Consider the following 12,588-nt stretch of genomic DNA (forward strand, 5'->3'; position numbering starts at 1 on the left):
CAGTAATGTCACCACATTTATCAATACAAGATATGTCCTACTCCCAATAATAGGACATTATTTCCTTCAGAGACTAGTTACAGTTTGACAAACAAAAGGTGGTACTCACTTCTTTTTTCACACTAGAATTTTGTTTCTCATTGTGCCCTTTAATTATACTGAGCAAAATAAGTCTTGTTTATTACTGTGAATATCATTTTTATGTCATTTCAGAGAAGATCCACAAGGAAATAGACAATGTAATAGGCAGAGATCGCTGCCCATCAGTGGAGGACAGGAGTAAGATGCCGTACACAGACGCTGTTATACATGAGATCCAGAGATTTGCAGATATTGTTCCTGCAGGACTGATGCACGCAGCCAGCAAGGACACAACCTTCAGGGGATATCATATTCCAAAGGTATTATTGTCAGATATAAAGGCGATATAAAATATATTTATTGATTAGCTATTTATCTATTATTTAAAAAAATGACCTTTTCACATGCTTTCGCCTGCCAAACCCTCAAAAGCTCCTAACCCATGTCATGCCCACAGTTTCCCTTCACTGTATACATGCTCTACTGTAGGTAAAAAAAAATAAAAGTATACTAAATGTCATTTCAGGGAACATGTGTGATTCCAGTCCTGACCTCTGTCCTGAAAGATCCCAAACAGTTCAAGAACCCAGATAAGTTTGATCCTGGACACTTTCTTGATGAGAATGGTGGCTTTAAGAAGAGTGAAGCGTTTATGCCATTTTCCACAGGTACAAACATGTTATAGTTACCAGCTAACTAGTGAAAACTATGGGACTTAGGGGATAATTCAGAGTTGATCGCAGCAGCAAATTTGTTAGCAGTTGGGCAAAACCATGGGGGTCATTCCGAGTTGATCGCTCGCTAGATGTTTTTAGCAGCCGTGTGAAAGCATAGTCGCCGGCCACAGGGGAGTGTATTTTAGCTGTGCAAGTGTGCGAACGCTTATGCAGCCGAGACGTACAAAAACAGTTTGTGCAGTTTCTGAGTAGGTCTGAACTTACTCAGTCGCTGCGATGACTTCGCCTGTCCGGTCCCGGAATTGACGTCAGACACCCGCCCTGCAAACGCTCGGACACGCCTGCATTTTCCCAAACACTCCCAGAAAACGGTCAGTTGACACCCACAAACGCCTTCTTCCAGTCAATCTCCTTGCAATCGGCTGTGCGAATGGATTCTTCGTACAATCCATTGCCCAGCAACGATCCGCTTTGTACCCGTGCAATGCGCCTGCGCATTGCGGTGCATAAGCATGCGCAGTAGTGACCTGGTAGCTGTGCTGCAAAAAATGTCAGCATGCGATCAGGTTGGAATGACCCCCCATATGTACTGCAGGTGTGGCAGATATAACATTTACAGAGAGCGTTAGATTTGGGTGAGTAATTTTGTTTCTGTGCAGGGTAAATACTGGCTGCTTTATCTATATACTGCAATTTAGATTTCAGTTTGAACAACCCCACTCAAATCTAACTCTCTCTGCACGTTATGTTATATCTGCCCCCCCTGCAGTGCACATGTCAACGATCCCCAGGGGGACATTGCTGCTTCCTGAGACTATCACGTCTCTGCACAGGTCTGACAGTCTCCTCTCTGCTTGCCCCAGAGCAGCAGCTTCGTACGGGAATCTTTCCTTCTCCCCGTGTTACAGAAGAATAATCAGGTGGCCCCAGGACACTGAAATTTTACTGGCCCAGGGGCAATATGGCATCCTGCTCCCAGGGCAAGCCTGCCACTGAATATACCCCACGCAAATCGAAATCTCCCCACCTGCAGTGCATCATGGCTTTGCCCATTAGTGTGCCCTTTTTCTAATTTACTAACAAACCTGAATAACCGCCTGAGTTTGTTTATGACTTTACTGGTTTTGAAGTCCTGTGACAGTTTAATTGTTATTTATTATTTATTACCAGTTATTTATATAGCGCACACATATTCCGCAGCGCTTTACAGAGAATATTTGCCCATTCACATCAGCCCTTGCCCCAGTGGAGCTAACAATCTAGAATCCCTATCACATGTACACACAGACACATTGAGTAGGGTTAATTTTGTGGGGAGCCAATTAACCTACCAGTATATTTTTGAATTGTGGGAGGAAACCGGAGAACCCAGAGGAAACACACGCAAGTACGGGGAGAATATACAAACTCCACACAGTTAGGGCCATGGTAGGAATCGATCCCATGACCTCAGTGCTGTGAGGCAGTTATGCTAACCATAACACCGTTATAAATACAGTATGCGTTTGTTGCAATAAATCAGTAGAAATGTGTGCAAAGTGCAAACACCCATGTTCTGGAATCGGTTTTGGCTCTAAATAAACATTGTGCATTGGTTTTTCAAAGCCTCAAGTGTTCTGGGTTCGGTTTTAGATCCAAAATCTTAATGGAGTACCATTTATGAGGCTTGGGGCATTTGGTGGTAGCAATCCAGTTCTCCTATGTGACAGGTTATATGTTCAACGATGGCTGCATTCATGTTATTTACAGATATGTGTAACAGGAAAACAATGAAATAACATTATGTATAAAACATATAAATGAAATGTATTTCATTGAGTTGATAAATAGAATGTCTTTAATTTTTAATGCAGTGGTTTCTGTGAAAGGGACACAGGGAATTGGCAAATCTATGTTGGTTGTAGGGTGTGCAGTGCACACAGGCCCTGGGTCCAAGAGGGCCACACTGTACACCTTCCACCCATATAACTATACTTACCTACATTGGCCAACACTGCACACAGTAATCACTAGGAATCTGGTGCAGTGACCATTTATCCTGGAGATTTGTGCTTGTGCGATACCCACTGGTATTAGGTATGCAAAAGCTGCAGTCACTGTGTATAGTACATCACACTTTACTTTGCCCCGGCTTGTCATGGGTTCAGGCACAGTTACCAGAGGGTCCCCTGAAGAATCAGGTGTTTAATTACAAGTGCATTGTGCGTGTGGACTACAGGTGTCGGTGCAGCGCATAAAGAATTGGGCGCCAGGCCAGCTCAGAAAAACAGTATAAAGTTTATTTCAACATCAAACAGGGAGATTGCAGGGATAACTTGTGAACACTCCTCCAGCACAAAGCATATCAGTTACAGTGGATCCCATATCAGGGCACCTCCTCCAGCGCATCGCTTAGTCGCAGCGGCATATATATAGCGAACATCAGTACATACCAGGGCATTCTGTGACCAGTAGTGCTACACATCAGGTTGCCGTGTCTCTCTTACTTAGCGAGGATTCTTTTCCATGGGGGGCTTCTAATCACGCCACGTGGCTTTCCGACCACTTCACCCAGATACCTATTGAGATACTTTTCCATGGGGGCGCTTACTCACGCCGCGTGGCTTCCGACCACTTCACCCAGATACCTCTTGAGACTCACACCTTTAGCACACTTTTCTCCTGGCATCACCCTTTCACTGGATACTGGATTCTGCATACTGCTGCTCTCACACTGCGATGTCTCCCTCTGTCAAGTCCCTTGCTGTGGCTGGCATCACTCCCCACCAAAACATGTGGGGAGCCCTCACTGGGGCTACATCTTTCTGGCTAATCCACCTCACTGTCTGCTCACTCTCCTCTCACTGTCTGCTCACTCTCCTCACTGACTGTCCTCTCCTCCTAGGCTGCTGCAGGACAACCTTTTAATAACCTTGCATTCCCAGGGACACATTCTAAATCTGGGATTTCCCGCTCTGTGTTTCCCGCTCTCAGTTTCCCGCTCTGAGTCTGCAAATTAGTGAGTCATGCCCTTTGCATTTTGCAGACTAATCTGTATTGCTGTGAGTTAGGCTGTTAACCCCTTTTGTGCTGCAAGCTGTAGGCTGCTGGTTCAGTGCTATGCAACTCCAGCAAACATTTTACTTTTTTCTCTGACGTCCTAGTGGATGCTGGGACTTCCGTAAGGACCATGGGGAATAGCGGCTCCGCAGGAGACTGGGCACAAAAGTAAAAGCTTTCTGACTAGCTGGTGTGCACTGGCTCCTCCCCCTATGACCCTCCTCCAAGCCTCAGTTAGATTTTTGTGCCCGAACGAGAAGGGTGCATGCTAGGTGGCTCTCCTGAGCTGCTTAGAGTAAAAGTTTAAATAGGTTTTTTTATTTTCAGTGAGTACTGCTGGCAACAGGCTCACTGCATCGTGGGACTAAGGGGAGAAGAAGCGAACTCACCTGCCTGCAGAGTGGATTGGGCTTCTTGGCTACTGGACATTAGCTCCAGAGGGACGATCACAGGTTCAGCCTGGATGGGTCCCGGAGCCGCGCCGCCGGCCCCCTTACAGAGCCAGAAGAGCGAAGAGGTCCGGAGAAAGCGGCGGCAGAAGACGTTCCTGTCTTCAAATAAGGTAGCGCACAGCACCGCAGCTGTGCGCCATTGCTCTCAGCACACTTCACACTCCGGTCACTGAGGGTGCAGGGCGCTGGGGGGGAGCGCCCTGAGACGCAATAAAACACTATTTACACCTTATGTGGCTAAAGAAATGCATCACATATAGCTCCTGGGCTATATGGATGCATTTAACCCCTGCCAGTTTTCATGAAAAAAGCGGGAGAAAAGGCCGCCGTGAAGGGGCGGAGCCTATCTCCTCAGCACACAAGCGCCATTTTCCCTCACAGCTCCGCTGGAAGGACAGCTCCCTGACTCTCCCCTGCAGTCCTGCACTACAGAAACAGGGTAAAACAAGAGAAGGGGGTGGCACTATTGGCAGCAAATATAAACAGCAGCTATAAAAGGGAATAACACTTATATAAGGTTATCCCTATACAGATATAGCGCTCTGGTGTGTGCTGGCAAACTCTCCCTCTGTCTCCCCAAAGGGCTGGTGGGGTCCTGTCCTCTATCAGAGCATTCCCTGTGTGTGTGCTGGGTGTCGGTACGATTGTGTCGACATGTATGAGGAGGAAAATGATGTGGAAGCAGAGCAATTGCCTGTTTTAGTGATGTCACCCCCTAGGGAGTTGACACCTGACTGGATGGTTGTATTTAAAGAATTACGTGACAATGTCAGCACTTTGCAAAAAACTGTTGACGACATGAGACAGCCGGCAAATCAATTAGTGCCTGTCCAGGCGTCTCAGACACTGTCAGGGGCGCTAAAACGCCCGTTACCTCAGATGGTTGACACAGACCCAGACACGGATACTGAATCCAGTGTCGACGGTGAGGAGACAAACGTAATGTCCAGTAGGGCCACACGTTACATGATCACGGCAATGAAGGAGGCATTGAACATTTCTGACACTACAAGTACCACAAAAAAGGGTATTATGTGGGGTGTGAAAAAACTTCCTGTAGTTTTTCCTGAGTCAGATGAATTAAATGAGGTGTGTGATAAAGCGTGGGTTTCCCCCGATAAAAAACTGCTAATTTCTAATAAATTATTGGCACTATATCCTTTCCCGCCAGAGGTTAGGCAGTCTCTTCCCAGGAGCAGAAGCCCTCCCCCGCTTCTGCCAAGCCTTCAGCATGACGCTGGGGCTTTACAAGCGGACTCAGGCACGGTGGGGGCCCGTCTCAAAAATTTCAACGCGCAGTGGGCTCACTCGCAAGTGGACCCCTGGATCCTGCAGGTAGTATCACAGGGGTACAAATTGGAATTCGAGACGTCTCCCCCTCGCCAGTTCCTGAAGTCTGCTCTACCAACGTCTCCCTCCGACAGGGAGGCAGTATTGGAAGCTATTCACAAGCTGTATTCCCAGCAGGTGATAATCAAGGTACCCCTCCTACAACAGGGAAAGGGGTATTATTCCACGCTGTTTGTGGTACCGAAGCCGGACGGCTCGGTGAGACCTATTTTAAATCTAAAATCCTTGAACACTTACATAAAAAGGTTCAAATTCAAGATGGAGTCACTCAGAGCAGTGATAACGAACCTGGAAGAAGGGGACTATATGGTATCTCTAGACATCAAAGATGCTTATCTCCATGTCCCAATCTACCCTTCTCACCAAGGGTACCTCAGTTTTGTGGTACAAAACTGTCATTATCAGTTTCAGACGCTGCCGTTTGGATTGTCCACGGCACCCGGGTCTTTACCAAGGTAATGGCCGAAATGATGATTCTTCTTCGAAGAAAAGGCGTCTTAATTATCCCTTACTTGGACGATCTCCTGATAAGGGCAAGGTCCAGGCAACAGTTAGAGGTCGGAGTAGCACTATCTCAGGTAGTGCTACGTCAGCACGGGTGGATTCTAAATATCCCAAAATCACAGCTGAGTCCATCAACACGTCTACTGTTCCTAGGGATGATTCTGGACACAGTCCAGAAAAAGGTGTTTCTCCCGGAGGAGAAGGCCAGGGAGTTATCCGAGCTAGTCAGGAACCTCCTAAAACCAGGCCAAGTGTCAGTGCATCAATGCACGAGAGTCCTGGGAAAAATGGTGGCTTCTTATGAAGCGATTCCATTCAGAAGATTCCATGCAAGAACTTTTCAGTGGGATCTGCTGGACAAATGGTCTGGATCGCATCTTCAGATGCATCAGAGGATAACCCTATCCCCAAGGACAAGGGTGTCTCTCCTGTGGTGGTTACAGAGTGCTCATCTTCTAGAGGGCCGCAGATTCGGCATTCAGGATTGGATGCTGGTGACCACGGATGCCAGCCTGAGAGGCTGGGGAGCAGTCGCACAGGGAAGAAATTTCCAGGGCTTGTGGTCAAGCATGGAAACGTCTCTTCACATAAATATCCTGGAACTAAGGGCCATTTACAATGCCCTAAGTCAAGCAAGGCCTCTGCTTCAGGGTCAACCGGTATTAATCCAGTCGGACAACATCACGGCTGTTGCCCACGTAAACAGACAGGGTGGCACAAGAAGCAGGAGGGCAATGGCAGAAGCTGCAAGGATTCTCCGCTGGGCGGAAAATCATGTGATAGCACTGTCAGCAGTGTTCATTCCGGGAGTGGACAACTGGGAAGCAGACTTCCTCAGCAGACACGACCTCCACCCGGGGGAGTGGGGACTTCATCCAGAAGTCTTCCAAGTGATTGTAAACCGTTGGTAAAAACCAAAGGTGGACATGATGGCGTCCTGTCTCAACAAAAAACTGGACAGATATTGCGCCAGGTCAAGGGACCCTCAGGCAATAGCGGTGGACGCTCTGGTAACACCGTGGGTCGGTACCCGGAACTGCAAGAGATGCTCACGGAAGACCCGTGGCCTCTACCTCTAAGAAAGGACCTGCTCCAGCAGGGACCTTGTCTGTTCCAAGACTTACCGCGGCTGCGTTTGACGGCATGGTGGTTGAACGCCGGATCCTGAAGGAACAAGGCATTCCAGATGAAGTCATCCCTACCCTGATCAAAGCCAGGAAGGATGTAACCGCAAAACATTATCACCGCATTTGGCGGAAATATGTTGCGTGGTGTGAGGCCAAGAAGGCCCCTACAGAGGAATTTCAACTTGGTCGTTTCCTACATTTCCTGCAAGCAGGACTGTCTATGGGCCTAAAATTAGGATCCATTAAGGTACAAATTTCGGCCCTGTCGATCTTCTTCCAGAAAGAACTGGCTTCAGTGCCTGAAGTTCAGACATTTGTCAAGGGGGTACTGCATATACAGCCTCCTTTTGTGCCTCCAGTGGCACCTTGGGATCTCAATGTAGTTTTAGGGTTCCTAAAATCACATTGGTTTGAACCACTCACCACTGTGGAATTAAGGTATCTCACATGGAAGGTGGTCATGCTGTTAGCCCTGGCGTCAGCCAGGCATGTCTCAGAATTGGCGGCTTTAGCATATAAAAGCCCTTACCTAATTTTTCATTCAGACAGGGCAGAATTGAGGACTCGTCCTCAATTTCTCCTTAAGGTGGTTTCTGCGTTTCACATGAACCAACCTATTGTGGTACCTGCGGCTACTAGGGACTTGGAGGACTCCAAGTTGCTTGACGTAGTCAGGGCCCTGAAAATATATGTTTCCAGGATGGCTGGAGTCAGAAAATCTGACTCGCTGTTTATCGTGTATGCACCCAACAAGCTGGGTGCTCCTGCTTCTAAGCAGACGATTGCTCGTTGGATTTGTAGTACAATTCAGCTTGCACATTCTGTGGCAGGCCTGCCACAGCCAAAATCTGTTAAAGCCCATTGCACAAGGAAAGTGGGCTCATCTTGGGCGGCTGCCCGAGGGGTCTCGGCTTTACAACTTTGCAGAGCTGCTACTTGGTCAGGGGCAAACACGTTTGCTAGATTCTACAAATTTGATACCCTGGCTGAGGAGAACCTGGAGTTCTCTCATTCGGTGCTGCAGAGTCATCCGTACTCTCCCGCCCGTTTGGGAGCTTTGGTAAAATCCCCATGGTCCTTACGAAAGTCCCAGCAACCACTAGGACGTCAGAGAAAATAAGAATTTACTTACCGATAATTCTATTTCTCGTAGTCCGTAGTGGATGCTGGGCGCCCATCCCAAGTGTGGATTGTCTGCAATACTTGTATATAGTTATTGTTACAAAAAAATCGGGTTGTTTATTGTTGTGAGCCATCTGTTCAGAGGCTCCTACGTTTTATCATACTGTTAACTGGGTTTAGATCACAAGTTGTACGGTGTGATTGGTGTGGCTGGTATGAGTCTTACCCGGGATTCAAAATCCTTCCTTATTATGTACTCTCGTCCGGGCACAGTATCCTAACTGAGGCTTGGAGGAGGGTCATAGGGGGAGGAGCCAGTGCACACCAGCTAGTCAGAAAGCTTTTACTTTTGTGCCCAGTCTCCTGCGGAGCCGCTATTCCCCATGGTCCTTACGGAAGTCCCAGCATCCACTACGGACTACGAGAAATAGAATTATCGGTAAGTAAATTCTTATTATTAAAGTCATGCTGGCACCTGTGGTGCCACAGTTGATTTGTGCTTACAGTTCCAGGGTATTACACTTGTGCAGTAGAGAAGTCTCCCAGGAACATAGCACAGGCGCCATATTACCAGAGACCAGCTCATGCGCAGTAAACAAAGCCAGAGACTATTGCGCTAAGTCAAGATGTTCCGATCATCAATTGTCCAATATATCAAATCCAATATTTAGTATTCTTTTTTTTGTGTATCGATAATATGAGTGTTATTGTTTATTTAATAATGGAGTGTGTCTATTGGATGAATAAACACACAGTAGGAGACATTGCTGAAAGATAAATCTTCCTGAATCTGTTCAAACTGCATACAGATGTGTCCACTTACTTTCTTGTTGCTTTTGCTGCAGTGATGTGTAAGCAATGTGGTAGCACTATGCCACAACAGGCAGTGATCAGTTGCTCCCACTGGTCTCCCATGGGTCTTTCAGTGCATGAACACCGGGTGCATGCGTACACGTGCTCCTGCTATTCCACAAGTTGCATGCTGCGATGCATACATATAACAGAACACTATCGGCTAAATGCATTATCACTTGGAGAGTGATAAAATGGAGAAAGAAAAAGTACCAGCCAATCAGGTCCTAACTGCCATGTCACAGGCTGTGTTTGAAAAATGTCAGTTGGCGACTCCACTCATTCTACCCCTTCCTGCTTGGATAGGTGTTGGAGGCTATGCGGTCAACGTGGAACTCTGCTGCATATTTGGTGGTCTTGCCGACAAATTCAACATTAGTTACTGGATTAAAATTCCTAAATTATCTTAGATATTCTTGGTGTCTGTATTCCGAACTTGCCTTCTTATACTCTACTTTCTCGACCTATCCCTCAGGTTTCTTCTCAGCAACAGAAGTTAATCAAACACATTCTGAATACAGCTAAGTGCCAAGTTGCGGCTAACTAGAAATCGATATCACCTCCTACACTAATGCCACTATAAATGCTATTCAGCATACCTACAGGCTGGAACGCATCGCAGCGATAATACATGACACCCCAAGTAATTTTATCAAAACTTGAACTCCCTGGACAGTACACTTTAGGGCTGAAACGTCGTTAGCTACTATATAATTGTGAATCATACACTCTAGGCAGTTAGGACCGGACAGCTAACCCCCCCCCCCCCCCCATCCTATTCTCTGTTTCCCTCCCTATTACCTTTTTGTGTATCAATATCTGCTGAGTGTTTTCCATTTGATTTTTGGCTTATTCACTCTTTTTCTGGGACTTTGTTAGTAGTGTACTAAATCTGATTTTCATTGTTTGACACTGTACTTGGATAATCATTTACGATACGTCATTTATGCATTGTTATTGTATTGTTTTGTTTCCATGCAGTGTGTACAGTTGCTGTATACCTGTGTACCTATTTACCTGTATTCTCTGTATTTCTTTTTCGATGTTATTCTTTAAAATATCAGCAAAAAAAAAAAAAAAAAATGGCAGCTAGGAGCTGATTGGCTGGTACTTTTTTACTCTCCATTTTATCACTTCCAAGCGATGATGCATCTGGCCCTTAAAAAGTGAACACACTAACATCACTAGCTCTCCCTCTTGTGCAGCAGTAACCAGCAACCAGAATGTGAGCAGGACAGTATACAGTGCAGGCAGAGACACAGCAGTATCAGGTTTCATGAGCTACTGATGGAGCTTCACATGCCTTGGTTAATATTTATTTAAAAAAATATCTTTCCTATAAATAATGTAAATGTAGATATTTATTTAAGTAGCTTCAGTTTGTCATGGTAAACAGTATTTAACTATTATTTTTTTTCTGGTACTTTTACCCCGAAAGGGAAACGTGTGTGTGCAGGGGAGGGTCTGGCTCGGATGGAGCTCTTCCTCTTTATCACCACTATACTGCAGATGTTTACATTGAAGCCCACAGTGAACACGGCGGATATAATAATAACACCGGAACCCAAGACCAATGCTTCTAAACCTCACATTTATAAGATGTTTGCCATTCTTCGCTGATGATGTACTCAACATTTTGCTGATAAATCAAGTTTTAAAAGCGCTTATTATTTCAACTGTTCCCCATGATTAAACAAAATATATAAAAGAGTCAATTCCATTTTACAATAAATTCTGGGAGCAAATATAAATTAACTAACAAAGCTTTATTTACAAAAATGGTACAATGTATGTTTAGAAAATAATGTTAACGAGAAAATGGTTACACAAGTACATACATGTAAGTAAATACAAATAAAAAGGACAAAAGTTACATGTAGAAAATCTGTCTGGAAGGAACTGTAGGAAATGAAGGTAAAAGCAGGTTAAACTTAAGTGAGTCATTGATTTCTCAGTTTGAACCGAGAACAGAAGGTGCTCATATAGAGGTTTCCACATACATCTTTCCCCTTTTAAGCATTATGGCCAAATTAGCTATGCAATGGAATCTGCGACTTATCCACGCCTTGTGATTTTTCTTAAGATATGCTACTTTAGTCTTCTGCTTTACACAAATTCTTTTGCAGCAAAATAAGATTGGGAATCCATCCAATTGCTATTCATGGTGGAGCATCTTAGCCATGCTAAGCATTGTGTGTCAAATGAAGCAAAAAGGAAAGTAGTATGGGGACACTTCTGTACCTTTTATCAGCAGAGCCTAATACCTTCGATAACATCACCCAAGTCCCTGCTGATTGGCTGGTTAGTTAATTAAGGCTGGGGTCATCCCTGAGCAGCTCAACTTTTTTTTCTCACTTTTAATGCCCATTATTGTTCATAATTTCCCCTGTGAAATGGTTACCTAGAATATGGAGTGTCCAAATTATTTTCTTCTATTTTAGCTACCATATGAGTATAAATATCCTGCATTTATGATGTGGGATTGAAGAGATGTTTCATATCTTGGAAACCAGACTTCTGAGTTATATGAAAAATGCACCCCAACAGCACATACTGTAGACTAGATAATTCTTTATGGAATCAGGCATGCTCGTAGTGATTATGACAATATTAATTTTACTTCATAAACCACTTGAAAGCTGATGTGGCTGTCATCAGTTCTGTGTCTAAACCAATGTTTGGCTGTGAAACCAAATTCACTTGTTGTCTATTACCCCTACAAGGTTTTCTTACCTGTATGCAAACAATGACAAAAGAACTTGCCCCTACAGGTCTTGTCAGACAATGACTTAGCATAATTAAATAAAGTATTCACAGGCCCGGCGCTACCCGCTCAGCAAAGGGATGCAGTGCAGGTAGGAACGAGGCAGGAGAGGCACTCTCCCATGCCCTGCATCCCTGCTGCTGCGCCGCCTGTCCCACTGCTGCTGACGACTGCTGCACCTGTCACACTGTCACAAAGAATCCCCAATTGAGTCCACTTGGCGCTCATAAATAGAAATAAAAAAAGAGAAGAAAAACAACCATAGTGTTTTCTATCATCTACATGCAATTAATTTAGATACAATTTGTGATTACTCGTACCCCATGGAATGGTCTACCGTTTTACTGGTAGACAGCCTCGCTTTTTAGGGAGCCGGATATCACCAGTTATGACTCTGTGCTTTCAATATGTCCTTGCAGATTTTCATACCAAAAAAGAGAAGAGATTCTCCAATAGTGCAACACCGTTTTGTTCGATTAAAATATACATAAACATTTGGGGGGATAAGAAATGGTCTCTCACCAATGGAAATGGTCCACCACTACAGAGGACAAAAACAGCGTAGGTAAGTTGTTAAATGCAGGCGTCCCTGGTACCAGCTGTCCCAAAACCTCTGGAGA

General features: G+C 45.1%; 1 protein-coding gene across 1 annotated transcript in view; it reads left to right on the top strand.

Annotated features, from left to right (window-relative positions):
• Window positions 1-11,093, top strand: part of LOC134949312 (cytochrome P450 2A4-like) — a 77,944-nt gene extending 66,851 nt beyond the window's left edge. Inside the window, exons 7-9 of the mRNA XM_063937810.1 lie at window positions 214-401; window positions 608-749; window positions 10,643-11,093. Of these exons, the coding sequence (XP_063793880.1) occupies window positions 214-401; window positions 608-749; window positions 10,643-10,824 (512 nt within the window). The 3' untranslated portion in view covers window positions 10,825-11,093. The remainder of the gene's footprint in view (window positions 1-213; window positions 402-607; window positions 750-10,642) is intronic.
• Window positions 11,094-12,588: the final 1,495 nt, after the last annotated feature.

Source organism: Pseudophryne corroboree, chromosome 8, assembly GCF_028390025.1.
Source record: "Pseudophryne corroboree isolate aPseCor3 chromosome 8, aPseCor3.hap2, whole genome shotgun sequence".
Taxonomy (NCBI): domain Eukaryota; kingdom Metazoa; phylum Chordata; class Amphibia; order Anura; family Myobatrachidae; genus Pseudophryne; species Pseudophryne corroboree.